We start from the raw sequence: 15,617 nt of genomic DNA, 5'->3' as shown, positions 1-15,617 counted from the left end.
GGTTGTTTCATTTAGAAATTATTAAAATGTAACCAAACTTAATATCAAAAAATCGTTTTAAAATGAAAACCAGCATTTAGATACTGCTACACCTTAAGCACTGCAATAGGTTTGAGCATTTTCTGCTCAAGCTATTTGTAAACATGATACATTTTTGATGGCCTGAAGTAGCACAGAATCTGTGCAAAATAATGTGCCCAGTGGTACTTGAGATTGTTCTTTTAGTATGACATTATTCAGGTAACATGAAAAACGCTGCCTTGATGTCTGTGGAAGCAGAAGAGCTTTGTCTGGTCAGTGCTTCAGAGGTGGAAAGAAAGCAGCACTGACTTTCATCCTCTATTGCCAATGCAGCTCCTTGGAGGGCCCGGCAAGGCAGCCGGGGAAGGGGAATTGGTTTCCATGACTCACCCATTCCGGGGCTGCCAGCCAGCAAGTGGGCAATTGGTGGCAATTGTCATGGGGAGCTGGTGATGTGGATGCTCAGACCATCAGCATATCTCACAAGAGCCCTTCAAAGGCCCTTCCTCTCCAGGAAGGCAGGACCAGAAGCTGTCTCTAAACCTGAAAACTCCACCTGCATTGCTTACCAAACCCCTATGTCAACCACCTTTCACTCTGTCGTTTATTTTAAAGTTATGTTTTGCTAATATTTTTATCAATAATGGGAGTAAATCAAACCACTAACTGAATAATACAGCAGGGCCAGGTAAGTGTCAGTGATGTATAAGTCAGGCAGAGAAAAAACAAGTGTGCTTCAGAGAAGGAATATTTTAGAGAGTATTGTAGGAGAAGACATTTTTAAATTATTCCATTTTCTAATCACGTCTTTCAATAGTCCTTCCCCCTATGTCACACTGCATTCTCAGTGCTCCTTAAAGTTCATAGAGACCAAGAAATATATTCAACATAATAGAGAATGCTCTGAAGGGGCAAGTCTTATTTCCACCAGACCTCTTTTCCAGCCCTTCCCTTCAGCCAGGCCCTCACTGAGTCAGTAAAAAAAATTTTCTTTTTTTTTCCTTTCATTGGGTAATTTTCTTTGGCAGCAGAAAAGATTTATGGCAGTCTAAAGGCCCAAATATTCAGAGCATCTCTTCCTTGAAGTTTCAGCTTTGCTTTTTGCAGGGGTCAAGGAGATATCTTTGATAAGCTTCAGCTAACTCGTGTGTTATACCTGCATTCAGGAGCATGAAAAAAGCAGACATATGCCAGGTAATTCCCACACAGGTATCCTCAGCACGCTGCATACCGTGACAACAAAGCCTTTCCACATTGCTGAAGGAGCTCAGGCTGGGGATCTGGCTGGTTAGCCATCCCATCCCCACCACCGCTGGAGATGGCGGGGCATGATGGCAGGGTCTGAAACCAGCAGCTGGTGAGGACAGGGAGGGCAGGGTGAGGGTGCAGTCACTGTCCTGGAAGGCGGAGGCCCCTCTTTACCAGCCAGCTTGTCCCCCCCGGGGGGGCCCTGCCTGCCTACAGCTTTTCCCCCCAGCCCGCCCTGCCTCCCGTGCTGCCTGTCCCCAGCATCTGGGGCAGGGGGAGAGGGCGTCAAACAAGCATCCACCAGACACGTCACCTTGAACCAGTTTTTTCAGCTAGTCTCTCAGGGGATTCACTTTGTTCTGGCAGGTACACAGAGAGGACCAGGGGTACAGGGCAGGTCCTGGCAGCCAGAGTCCCTGTGCCACCTCGCTTCCCCATGCAGGGAGAGGGGACGTGGCATCAGCAGAGAGCTTGGCCTGCCTGGTAGCTCCCGACTCCCGCCACCGCTCTGCACCACCCTCTCCAGTTCCCCAAATCCACGCAGCAGATCCAGAAATGCATCTCCAGAGCAGAGTGGGGAGTGGGGAAGGCAGAAGGAAGGCTTGCTCCCCCTGCCCGGGGTCACTGCAGGGCAGCGTGGCCAGGGTGCTATTCATCGCCCGGGGAGGTGGGCACTGGGTCTGAATGGGGGCTGTAAAAGGACACTTAGCATCCATGTGCTGGATGGCCTCCTCTTGTCGCTATGCATGCATTCAGCATTTAAATTTGGCTTCATTTCCCTCTGAAAGCTTGCACTGCAATTAAAAAAAAAAAAGAAACCAACAACCAAACACTAAAAGCAGGGGTTTTTGAAGAACAATTTTGTAGGACTACAAACTCCAAGCAGGAGTAGGCTCACTTGTGCTAGGTGCTGTACAAATACAAAGGCAGTTCCCGAATGAGCATGGGCCCATATGATTGTCTTTTGTCCAAGACAGAAAGCAGCAGCTCTGAAAGGCTGGTAATCTTTTTCCATGGCGTTATCCAGGTCTGAAATAAGTGGGGTGTGGTAAATCTATGCTGACGTAGATGAGACAAGGTGTTTTGACGAACCCAGGACAGAGACAGCAAATTAAAACCAGAGCAGCCTGATGAATATTACACAAGAAAAGCCTACTCTATTTTCTGATTCTTATTTTTGTGACTGCAGAAATTCCCCTCATCCTATATGAGAGAAAAGAGGCCAGAGCCAGCATGCTTTGCCACAGTGAACCAACAGTAACCAGACAAGAAGACTGGCAATGTGACTGTGAACAATCCACCCTGAAGCTTAGGACCTGGTCATTCAGAGCTCCAGCTGGATCAACAGGTGGTCCCTGTCTCTGATATGGGATGAACCCGAACCTCACAGCCACATACAACCACAACTGGGTCAGCTGGGAATGGGAATCCGTACCAAATCACAAGGCACTGTTTCTTTCCTCCTCCTGGCAGTGACAGGGTTTTGGTTTGGGCTTTCCCCCCACCCCCTTTCAAAGCTGTGGAGCAGACTTTTTCCACTTGCTGAGGACAAAAAGCTCTTCTGCTTCCTATGTTCGTTTGCAAAAATAGCATGATAGCCTATGAGAAACATTCTGAAAAAAGCTGCTGGGGCTTGATTTTATATTCCTCTTCCTCTAACAAAATGCCTGCAAGTTCAGTACAAACAGATCAAAACAGTCAAGCACAGCTTGTAGCCTAGCTACACGCTTCAGCCTCTGCTCTGAACAACTGAGGTTTTGGATGATGTCAGTCTGGTCTCCTGAGGGCTGCTGTTGTCATCAGATAGTGAGGTTGATAAGGCACATGTTCTGATGAGGCATGCTGTGGGGTTTAACCATAGTATTGTGCATGAAGTGGCCAAGAAAGCGGTGCATTTCCTGGTACACCGCCTTGATAAGGAGCTCGCTGCTTCATAGGTATTTCCACCACACTGTCCTCTATCTTCAGCACGCAACAGATTACTGACGACCTGAAAGGCCAAACAGCACTGGCATTCAAAAATCCAGTTCCTCTATCAAAAATATGTTTCTTTGTTTGTTTGTGAATTTTTGTTTCTTTTCCTGATCTCAGTTTCACTCTTAAAAAAAAAATATTTAACATTTTACAAAGCGGATAAAAGTAGCACCCAAAACAGCAGTTCAGAGCTGGACAAAGTACAGTTTATGAAGAAGGTTTTTTTCCTGGTCTCTCACCTACTACTCCCGCACTGCATTTGGGAAGCACCTGAAATCTAGCACAGCCTGAGCTGGGGGCCCTTGGCCGGATTTGAAGAGTTTGGCCCTCACCAGCATTTGTTTCCACACTGCTCAGATCCTCAGTCCTGAATTGTGATTCCTTCCTCTCCCCCTGGTTTACTTTATATTGAATATTATTATTTGTGTTACTAGCAGACCAAATGATAACAGTTCAGGACGAGTTCTCTGTGTCAGAGAGCACTGAAATAAGAGTTTGTACATTGCCTTTACCTGAGCTGGACTGGATTTTACCTTTTTAGCACTTGCATTTCTTGTTTATTTATTGTATTTCACTTAGATGGGGTAGAGGAACAGGCTGGATCCATGGTCACCCCTCACTGCCAGCCGTGGGGAAGAGTCATTCCAGTCCTGATCCTACCACTGGGACCACACAGAATAGACCTGCAAAAACTGAAGTAAACAACATTTCTGCCAGCTCTGGACTCTTCACAGTTTATCTCTATGTACCAGAAAAAGGGGAATAATGGAATTTTTCAAAATCCTAATTATACAAATTATTGTCTTGAAACCCACTCTCTACCAGTTTTTAATGATGAGAGTCTGTTTCATTACCTAAATAAATCCTCTAGGAACCAGTGGGGAAATACAGTGCCTGTGTGTTAATGTGGCAGCAAAATTCTGACCCGGCAAAGGCATGATCTGTGCTGTCTGTGACAGCCATGCAAGCCAGTGGCCTTAGCAGTGAGGAGGAGAGGTCAGGTATGATGTGCGTACAGCAGTGCAAGGCGTTGGGTTTTTTCCATCCCCCAAGGAGATGAACTTAAGCATGGCCTTTGAGCTTCTCCAGGCCTTTTAGAAAGTACTTCATTACAAGCTTCTTAACACATGAAGGATGTGAGGTCCTAGCCCTGCAAAGGACAAGGGATGCAAAGCCACAGGATGGCATCCTGCAGGACCAGAGCTCCTCATTTCAGCAGGCTGGACGAGCTTGGTGGGCTTCGAGCTTGTCACCTGCCACGGTTACACCAGTCTCTGGCTCTCAGTGGAGCTGGTGACCAACAGAGCCAGGAGGTAAGTGGATTGTCTACATGTTGGGGAAATTTAAATCCTTTGGTCAGGCCAGAGGGGGAGGCAGCACACACCTCACTGCTCTGTGTCTCCCAGAGGAAGGTGTCCCCAGGCAGAGGCGTCCCCAGGCAGCGAGCAGCCCTCAGCTCAGGGCAGAGGTGCTGGGTGGAGAGCAGGGTTGCAGGCAGGAGGAAGAAGCACAACTGGGAAGCAAAACAAGCATCTGATCCTCGTTTGCTGGCAGCCCGCTCCTGCCATGCGCTGCTTGGGCTGGCATCAGGCAGCATGAGCTCTGCCCCCACGTCCCCAGCCACCCTCTCTTCCAGAGCCCCGTGGGTGGCAGGGTGGACATGTTGGGCTTCTGCGCAGCCAGTGACAAGGTGAAGCCAGCGGCCGCCCTCCGAGAGCCAGCCCCACGCCCTAGCTGTGACCAGCCCTCTTTTGCCCATGGTGACACTGCCTGCTCCAGAGCTCGACCCGCTCCAGCCAGGTTGCTGCCTGCCACACCTGTTGAAGCCCATCTCGTGTCCCCTGTTGCCCACAGTGCTACAGAGAAAGCATCGAGTGCACTTTGTGGCTGAACTGAACCAAAAACCCCATCTCGCACTCTTTGACTTAAGCCACCTACACCCCACACACTCCTCCGCTGACTTTCCTGGGGTGCTCAAGGGTTAATTGCTTGTGGGACACAGGGTTATGGGCTTATCAGCGCAGGTGGTTTTGATTGCTAATCATGTTGCTTGTGATGACACAGTCATACACCGAATAAGAAAAAAATAGTGGAAGAACAGATAAAGGTGACCTAATAAGCACACTGGGGGTCAAACATCTTTTTACATTAATTTTGATAAGGACTCTTACAAAGTTTGTTGGAGGAAATAAATAGCATGACCCAAAGGGCAAAGTTTTTTATGGACAATAAACCAGTGACATGATAGGAAACAGCATTACAGATTACCCCTCCCTCTTGGAGTCACAAGTAAGAACGACCCAAGAATCTGTACCATCCTGTCCAACTCACTGACAGAAATAAAGTGCAGGTACCATTGCTGGAAAGGTGTCTATCTGATAACTGCTGGTTGTTCATCTACGCCTTATGGGTATTTTGATTCATAGTTTTTGTTTTTAGCGACTACAGTAAGATTTTATTGCTTTTTTTCTTCCTTTGGATACATTAGGCATCTAATCTGTCCTCTTTCTTTACACCAACTGGAAATCAGATTCTCATTGCTGAAATCCTAACATATGTCAAGAGTGATTAATAAAACTAGACAGCCTGCCTTTCAGTTTCCAGAAGAGACAGATATTAGAGAAAATATTTTACTTGCAGCACACCTAGAGGTGATCCAGCATCCCTGAAACAGGATCATCACTGCTTTGTCAAGGAGCCTCCTTTTCAGGGCAGAACTTGACTCTAAAATATTAGCTACATAATGGCTGCTGGTGAGGGATGCTGGATGTTTTAGTTGATATAAATTTCAGAGTTATTCAGAACAGTGAAACAGCACATGGTGAAAGGCTTGCTGTACTTGTCTATACTGACCCACGCTAGGAAACCAGGCATTCTGGCTGCTGGTACAAAAGGGAGATGGACATTTGTGGCAAACAAGAAGGGACTGTTTTCCCACTGCATGGATGCCCATTGGAAATGAGCTGATCAGGGAAGTCACAGGGCCAAACACTACAGATTAATTTTTTTAAGGCTGGATAATTTTATGGCCACTGTTAAGCACTGTAATTCATGCAAACCAAGATAATGAGAAGTGGAAACAAATCAACTCACGTTTCAAAGCTTATATTCCCCTGGGACGGGGATGAACGTCTCCCTTCAGGAAGGAAATCTGAAGGGCGGGAGCACAGCTTCCCCTGAGTGCTGGCAGGGGCCCTAGGCTGCCCCAGCTTGACAGTGGGGCAACTGCCCAAGGACCCTGGGTGCTGTGGAGCACAGTGCTAATGTCAGACCTAAGTATTATGCACTCACACATAGTCAAACATGCAACCCAGTGGGGATCAAGTCCCAGGGACTGGGGACTCACGACCGTCAGGCTGTGTGAGGGGAGCCTGGACACCCCCAGTAACGGGCCAGGGCCCTGGCTGGCAGCACAATGTTATGACAAGGGGTTGAACTCTGTATCCCGTTGTATTCCTAACAGAATCAATATAATTTGATAAAGCACTTTTCTCCTGTCCTCATCACAGATTCAGCCAGGAAGGTTGAATTTGCCTCCACAAGAATCAGAGGCAGGACAGCATCAGTGAGAGCAGAACAAGGCTGAAAATGAAAGTCCAGGGTGGGTTTAGGACATCCTATTTTTTAGCAAGAATGAGAAGAGAGGAGTGGAAAGGGTTGGAAAAGCAGATGCTCTGGGAAGAGGCTGGGGAAGAGTGCAGCTGACAGGAAAGCTGAAAGGGGAAACGACACGTGCCGTTCTGCAGACTTTATCTGGAAGTTGGGCTCCAGTTTCCTTAACCAAAGGGGATGAAACACAAAGTTAATGGCCACATACCTCTGTGGGAGACATTCAGGTTAAGTATTAGGTTACATATAGAGAGGTTAAAATAGCCTGAGCGCTGAAACTCCCTGACAAGGGAATGCAGTGGACGCATCGGCACTGGAGACGTTCAAGGCTATCGCTAGACAACTCTCTGTGCCTGAGAGGTGCTTTGGGGATAATGAGATCAGTCCTGTCATAGTTAAGCATGAAGGTCTGGATGACTCACTAGAAGTCCCTGCCAACCTGGATGACACACTGATAACCCCATGGGCTGCCTGTCTCTGGCCTCCATCATGAGACTGCTGGCCTCCACCAGCTGCCTGCCCTCAAGTTCTTACAAACTGCTCGCCTTTGAAACAAACTTTCAAATGTTTCAAAAACCTCCCCAGTTCTGTTTTCATCCACGTTGAAAGTGTTTTTCTGGTCAGAAGTGCCAGAAGAAGGAAAATATCTTGGTCAGCACATTCAGTTTATGAATCCAAAGCCGTGTTACCTAAATTTAGAGGGAAATTATTTCCTGCAGCTCCCCTAGCTCTTTTGGCTGGGCACCCTGAAGAGGGGGCGAATTAGATTTGTTCTCAGCTTTTTGATCGCATGATAAATTTGTAAGTCTAATCATGGGGAAAATGAGTTTATTTGTAAACAGAGCACTGAGGCTGAGAGAAAATAACCAGGGAACCTCTTCACACATTTTCAGTGCTGTTCCTTTTCCAAACAAAGTGCACCTTTCACACTCTGATGTTGGCCCTGAACAAAACTTTTCCTCCTTTCTTATGACTGTAACCTCTTAGTAGGTTTTTGTTAGTGAGTTTGCTAGCGCCCAAAAGCCTTTGGAGCATCTCCAGAGCTGTGAAACAGTGTATTCTCTCCATGTAGCTGTAATCAAGGTAAATAATGATGGCTCCCACATAAGACTACTCAAGAAATCTCTGTATAGCAAACACAGCAAGAGCTTCAAGAAATAACTTCATTGGAGTTTGTTCCATATTGCTTAATGTCTCCTTAGGGGCCGTGGCTACCATCCCAAAGAACATTTCTATGGCTTGCGTGGCTACATCCTTTTCCTGTGAATCAACGTTGGCATCTGCTCATCCAGAGTATTCAGGAGAAATATTTGCTGTTGCCTGGAGACTAAGGCAGGAGAAGTATCAGGAGTCCTAAATTATTTTTACAGCTCTTTCTCTGATACTGTGCCACTGCTGGACAAGCCCCTTCACTTAGCAGTTGTCTATCTAACAGGGTATTAAAACCTGTGGAGTAGGTACAGTTATATTTGCCAAGTGCTCAAAATACCTGTAAAGTCCTCCCAGACCCATACGTGAAAGGCATCATGTAGAAGTACAAAGTGCATCTAATACACAGGCCAAGCAGACTCTGTCCGTCTTTGTCAGCATCACCATCGCTGGCACTTTCTGTCCTCTCTGAGAGGGAGATAAACCCTGCAGAGACAGGACGACTCCACTGGAAAATGTCAGACCAGCTCATCTGCTGACCAGTGGTCTGGTAGCACCAGAAGTACTACAAACATGCCATACCTAGGGCTTTACCTCCGCCCAGCCGGTGCAGTAGGACTTTAAACATACAGAGAGAATTGCTGAACCCTGAAATGTTTCCACTGACTCCAGTTGTTAAAACTTTTCACATCGTACGGACAACCGCTCACATATGTGGGGGATGAGGAAACTTCCTTCCACCCAGAGGTGCAAGAAAACTCTGAGGCTGGCAGTCACGTGCTCCACACAGCCTTACAACCCACAGGATCCTGCATGGAAAAATTTCACTTCCATGTGTTGACTAAGTTAATGTGGTGGGGATAGTGGGCGGACATAAAATGAAACTATGAAAAGAGATTAATTTGCAGCTGGAACCCAGGCAGGGAGAATTCCAGGCCTCTGTTTGCTCAGAAAACAGCAGCTTTGACCAAAACCTGGTCAAAAAGAAGAGGTTAAGGCAGAGGTAGTTAAAAAAAAAATCATCAAAACCAGAGGAAAAAAAGCAGCAAAAGTTAAGCAAAGCCTCTCTGGAAATTAAGATGTGGAATTCAAAACATTTGCAGTATAATAAACCCAGGCGAGCCCATAAAGCTGCACCAGCCAAAAGGAGCTCTGTTCTGCCTACGAGGAAACCCAAAGCTGCGGCAGGGCTGGCAGCAGCCGCCCCACAGCCCCGCTTCCTCCCCGCCTCATGGCAGAGCTGCCTTGCTCCCTGCCCTCGGCTATGTTTAACGCGGCGTCTGTTTCCACTCTAACCCCTTCAGTTTGGAGGGGGAGGATATAAATCAGCTGCGGAGCTGCCCACGGGGCTTAGTCACAGCAGGTATTGGTTTAGGGTGTCTTAGAAGAACTTCTTTTTCTTTTTCTTTTTCTTTTTCTTTTTCTTTTTCTTTTTTTTTTCCTGGAAGTATTCTAGGGAATAAGTGTAGGCTTTGTGAGGAATAGGCGTTGCTTAATGGGCCAGAGAGTCTCTAAACAAAGGACATTTTACATCACCAGGCAGAATCATCTTCTGAAGTTTTGGACTGAACTCGGCCCCGAGTGCGAGGGTTCTTCCCCGAGTTCCCAGCAGACGCTTGCAGTGTCCCTCCGGAGCCAGTCTCATTGTCCCCCTGATGTTCCTAGCCCTAGAGAGACCCTCTGCAACAGGTGTCACCACTTCCTTCCATCTGAACTCCTCCCCAACACTAGTTTTGCTGTGTTCCTCCTGTTTGTGGCTGGTTCACACCCCTCAAACTGCTTCTGCTACAGGATCCTCCTGACCCCTCTTCTGTGGGGCCCAGGCAAGGAAGGCATCATTCTTCTCTTTTATTTTTTTTGCCTGTTTTCACTCACCACACTTTTGCTTGTCACCAGAGCACCTGGTCACTCATGGCACCACCTCCCCACAGCAGTGGCTGCCTCCCCAGCCCCGCCATGGGGTACAAGACCACAGGTTTTGATGTTTGCCTCCCCACAGCTGCTGTTAGGATGGGAACGAGGAGCCTCCCTCAAGCACTGTGTCCTCTCCTCCCTCCCAGGCAGGTACTGGGGCTGTGCTCTTGTGACCATGCTGCCCCTGGACACGTCTGCAGCCTCCAGCCCCTGCAACACCTCCAGCACTGGAGCCAGGAGCCTCTGTGCTCATACGCTGACCACTGCACGTTCTCCCATAGCCTCCTTCTCCAGACTCAGGCACGTGCTCTCTTTCCCCAACTCAGGCCACACAAATTGCAGCAATTAGCAAGTGTAAAGGGCACGCTGTGGTTTTCACATGTATTACTGCATCTTAATACTCATTCATATCCTTGGGCATAGTCATCAGATAGTATGCAGCAGGCTACATTACCCAGACCTTCCCCTTAATGCTGCTGCTGCTGAGCCTCCCTGGAGAGACGCAGTTCACTGGCGCACCAAACACCATTAGCTAAGAAGTCTTCAGACAGGAGACAGCATGGCTTCTCTCTCAGCCTTGTTATCCCCATCCTGTGTGGACTTGATCTCTATCTCTTCCCCTGCTCCCCACCTCTAACAGTGACACCAACATTTCCTGCCCCACTGCCACCTCCCCTCTGCTGTGCAAGGGCTGGCAGAGCACAGGCTTCCCTACGTGATTTGCAACAGCAGCTCCAGGTCCCATCCACAGACCATTGCCTTCCCTGCGCAGGAGCCATACAGACTGAAAATTCAAGCCAGTTTGTTACAGTCTTCCAGGCTCATTTCTACTTTTATTCGCTTCTCCAAGTTCTTTCCCTCTCTGCCTCCTAATTTCATGACAATGCTGATGAGGAAAATTCTATGAGGACCAGGAACATGGAGCATTTCAAGGGCTTTTTTAAATTATATTTTTTGTTACTTGTAATCTGGCACACCATGCCTATGTACAGGGGACGCTAAACAAAGGTTGGCCAAAACTATATAGTATAAGTGCCCAAACGCCTTTAAAAACAACAATAGCAACAACAACAAAGAGACTCTATTTGACTTTGCAGCCCTCAGAGAAGTTTGGGGAAAGAGGCAGCCTGTTTCTACAGCCCCCAACTGCAGAACTGAAGATGTTTTGGTACAAAAGCCACATCTAGCCCATAGCAAGGGAGGAGCCAGTACAGTCACTGGGACACCTACAGCTGTTGTAGAAATTAGGAAGGAGGGAGGCAGCTACTGGAGTGGGATTGGAGCCACCTGGAGCTCTGCAGATCAAAGTCATCATGTTATTCCTTACCAAGAGGCAACCGGCACAGCCAGCTGGCTGTAATTTCCAAAGACAGCCAGACATGTTGAAGGTGGATAGCACTACAGTCACCTGACTTTGAAGCCAAAAAATAAGTGACAAGTAACGCCTGCAGCCTAGAGGCATGGACCCAGTCTTCTTACAGCAAGCATCTATGACTACAACAAAAAGTACATGAGCATCAGCAAGAGCAACCATAGGTGTCCCCCTGCCCCACAGTAAGAGCTGCAAGTGCAAACTGTAAAGTGCACCCAGGCACGCTCTGATACACCACCTCACATGGGACAACAGGTATCTTGTCCTTGTGGGCGCTGCTCTCTGCTCTGGCATAGCAGGCAGAGAGCACAGGCCAGCTCCTTCCTCTTGGCAAGCATTAAGTCAATGAGCCAGAGCTTGGAGGAGCCCTCAAGTCAGAGGAATGTGTACTTCAAACAGTCACACCAGGAAAGGCTATTTACTTTTCAGAGCCTTGGACAGGCTATTACCAACCACGGCGAACTGCTAGGGGACACAGATGCTAACTCTACGAGAAACAGCACAGGCAACTCATGCATGGTAGATCTGGAGGGACTTCTCTGGAAGGAGAAGTCCCTCCAGACTAGCTGCTGCCATATACCCAAGCCACAGTGAATGTTAATGGTATTGGATCAGGCAAATCCTTGCACGGCTGGAGGGTCTTGTGTGCACCGTCCCTTACAAACTGTTACAGAAAGTAAACTTGCGATGCTGCCTGTTCTGCTCTTCTCTATCCCCTGCATGACCTAGTTCAAGGTTAGTTTCAAAAAGCAACTGAGTGACAGAGCATTTATCATTAATATACTTGCAGGAGAAAGATGGTGCTGGCTTCCCAGGACCAGTGCACTAGGACAAGGGAAGTACACAAAGGACCGTGAAAGAAGACCTACTTTTAGCACAGCTTCCCAGTTGTTTGTCATACCAACAGCACTGTGCAACTAATACAGCTATTTTCTTCATCAATTATTAACTGGGCAAAGACTATTTGTTTGAAGAGCTGCACAGAAAGTCCAGAGAGGAAGCAATCAGTTTCAAGCTCCATGCGCACACCCTGCCATAGGCCTGGGATCCTCTCCAGATCAGATATGCCTCGCTCTTCAGGGGCTGACGGCTCGGCTTCCAGCAGCGGGGAAGGAGGCAGGCCTGGGTGCCTGCTGCAGCTGGGCACGGGCCTTCCAGGCAGAAGCCCATGTCTCTTGTGGACCCCATCACCTTTGTGCCCAGGGGCAAGGCTGCAGTCAGCAGAAGGTACCTGAAGGCCGTTGAGCAGTACCGGGGCTGTGCCCGAGGCTCAGCACACCAACTGCACTGCATGCCAGTTACATCAGCATCTGCTGAGCAAACTCCCCATACAGCTTTTGCACTGTTCATGGGAACCAGCTTCTACCAGCCACGCTCCTCTTCCACCATCTTGCCTCCACCTAGCTCACCTTTATTGGCAGACCACACAAGAAAGCGCGTTGCACAAAGCCAACAACAGGGATGGTACATCAGTATTAAGCCTTGAGCTATCCTGTAGCTTTTGTTTGGCAGGAACTTCTCCACCATGAATTAGGAAATGTGAACATTGAGGCATGTCAAGACAGCTGAAGGATTGGTAGTTCGGCAGCAATATTCCACCCCTGATTTGGAAGAGAGCTGGAACAGTTTCAGACGAAGAGTGCCAAGCTTGCTCCAGAGGGGAGCTCAAAGGTGAAAACACAAGAATTAATACCATGAGCAGCACTGGCAAAGAAGTGTCCCTAAACAAAACCACTCGCTTCAGAAGTTTCTGAGATTGCTGACTGATACTTCAAGGGGTACGAGGGCTTGAACACAACAGTGGGATGATCTGTGTCTACACCAAGACTTTGCCGAGGGTCCACGTTCCTCTCCCATGCACACCTAACAGCTGCTCTGCCAAAGCCAACCATTACCACTAACAAGCCAGGCCTGAGATTTCAGAGATCTATACCACTTCAACACCCCACTTGAGCCTCACTCAAAACACATAAAGCCTCTCCTTGAGGGGGAAGGGGCTGAGACTCACAGGAGAAACAAAAGCCAGTCCAAGGTTTAAGCTACAGTGATCAGAAAGAAGTTTGCAGGAACAGAGCGAGGGACTCAAGATGGGAAGAGGACTCCACAAGAGACAGAAACAGTTAGAAGCCTTCAGGGTAGGTCAGGTGTTCGCTGACATTGATCTCTGCACCCACATGCTTGCAGGGCTGACCTGTCACATCGGTGAGGAATGAAGGAGGAATGCCTGAGCACACGTGGGCACCTCAAGGGTCAAAAGGAAGAAAGTCTCTGCGTTTGAGTGGTTGTCTAAAACCAGCACCTTGATTTTTGTAAGTAAAACCAGCTTCACTGTCAGTTTCTTGAAAAAACTTGGGGTTTATTGATTTAAACTGCAAACAGTCGTTACAAAAGAGATTATTTTTTAAATAAACTCACACAAAGAGGAAGGAAAAAAGCAATGTAGTGAACAGTAACAGGGGAAAAAAAAATTACATTCATTATTCTCTTTGTGCCATTCCCATTCACCTTGGCAAGTAAAACTCCAAACTTGGAATACAGAAACACAAAGACAAACTGTATTTGGAATGTCTTCAGATAGGCACTTTGAGCCCAAGGCTTTTCTCCTTGAAGAATCTATACAAAGAGAGGAAGAAAAAACATCTTCCTTCCATGCTGTCTCGCAACAGAGCTCAGGTATGTACATTCTAAAGCCCAGGTAGGCAAGACACAGGGGAGGGGAAGAGGAGGAGAAGAGGAAAGGCAACGAAGCACATTAACTCAATTTGCAGTCCAACATAAAAAAAAAAGGGGAGGGGAAGGGAAATTCTAAAATAAATAATCCAAACACAGTTTTTGCATTTTTTAAATTAATTTTTCATTTTTTAAAATAAAATAACCAAAAATGTGTAAAGTTACAAAAAATGTCATTGTAGTATAATATATTAAACTGTGGGGGAAAAAAGGAAAAAAAAAGACACTTCACAATCTTAAGATTAATATGGAAGATCATAATTTAAACATAAAAGAATATATTCTATGGATTCATCATCCCGATAAATATGAACAAAATTAACAAAAAAAGCATAGGTTTCGGCAATAAATACGTTTTGATAAGTTAAATAAGCTTTTTTATATTGTTGTGCAGTGACAAGCAAAATTTGCTCTCCAATTTCTGAAAAGTTATACAAAATTAAAAACCCAGGAAAAAAAAATAAAAAGCTTGGCGTGAGTGCTCTAAGATAGGTCTAAAGTACTCTAGAGCAAAACCATTAAAGCTATGTCTACTGGAACTTTGTTTACAGGAACTTTTGTGTGTGTGTTGTGTGGAATGACTTCCGTCAGCCCCACCCCCTCTATTTCTTTATTTAAGATGTCACATGAATACACGGGGAACTTTTAGCACCAAAATCAAGTCTCTCATAGTCCGTCTGGTTTCATTTTTTTTGTTTTGTTTTGTTTTCCTCCTCCCAGTCATGTTACAATCTTTGTCCGTTCTCAGCTTTTCTTCCCACAGACCTGAGCGGATCCAGGCAAGACTGGTCTTTAAAAGGAGGGGGAGAAAGAGGCCTGGATGTTAACACTTGCCCACATGCCTGCAGCCTAGCGGCAACTGGCCAGCCAGGAAGGGACTGGGAGAGGGCGATGCAGTACGTGGCCAGTGGAGGGAGCTGGATCCGGACATTTCCTGCACATCTGGAAGTGCACAGAGCTGCTGGTGCCCTCTGCAGCTGGAGAGGTAATACAGTCACAGTGAAAGTGTTAAAGGCACTGATTTTGTAAACGTTATTGCTTTTCATCGTAATTTGGCACTTAAGGTTTAAGCCAGTGGGTCTATGGCAGGCAGGTGGACACGTTAACATCCCGCTCAGATTACTGGGGACAGGGTGGGGAGGAGTTCAGCTTAATATCATAATAGAGATGGGGGGGAGCAAGAGAAAAACCCCAGATTAGTCATCAGAGATTGAGAGTCTGCTGAAGATGGGAAGACGTCTTGAGGTGTCCAGGATAGGGGAATCTGAGCCGCTGTGGCTGCTGCTGGAGCTGCTCAGATAGCCCTCCTGGTCAGAGAGGGAGTCCTGAGGACTGGGCGGCGAGTCAAACATGTTGGGGGACTCGGACATGGGCCTGAACAAGAAGGTGGTGGGGGAGCTCCCATTGGGCACCTGCACCCCCATGCTGGGGGCGAAGAGACTGACCAGCTCCTGGCTGGAGAAGGTGAAGGGGTTGCTGGCGCAGTCAGGCAAGGTGGGGGAGCCCAGCAGGTCGTCGGCGCTCAGCATGGGCGGTGGGGTGATGGAAGTGGGGCTGTCCAGCAGCCCGCTGGCAGCAGTGCTGGGGAAGCCGGCGAAGC

At 47.5% G+C, this 15,617-nt stretch overlaps 1 protein-coding gene across 1 annotated transcript; it reads right to left on the bottom strand.

The window, feature by feature from the left end:
* Window positions 1-15,164: 15,164 nt before the first annotated feature.
* LOC104519279 (mRNA decay activator protein ZFP36L1) lies at window positions 15,165-15,609 on the bottom strand (the record flags this gene model as incomplete). The annotated part of the gene is made up of 1 exon (XM_010176053.2): window positions 15,165-15,609. A coding segment is annotated over one exon (396 nt), but the record flags the coding sequence as incomplete, so codon positions are not given.
* Window positions 15,610-15,617: the final 8 nt, after the last annotated feature.

This window comes from Antrostomus carolinensis, unplaced genomic scaffold (genome assembly GCF_000700745.2).
Source record: "Antrostomus carolinensis isolate BGI_N321 unplaced genomic scaffold, ASM70074v2 scaffold43139, whole genome shotgun sequence".
Lineage (NCBI taxonomy): Eukaryota > Metazoa > Chordata > Aves > Caprimulgiformes > Caprimulgidae > Antrostomus > Antrostomus carolinensis.
The sequence above is the reverse complement of the archived record's forward strand: the minus strand, read 5'-3'. Positions and strand labels throughout refer to the sequence as shown.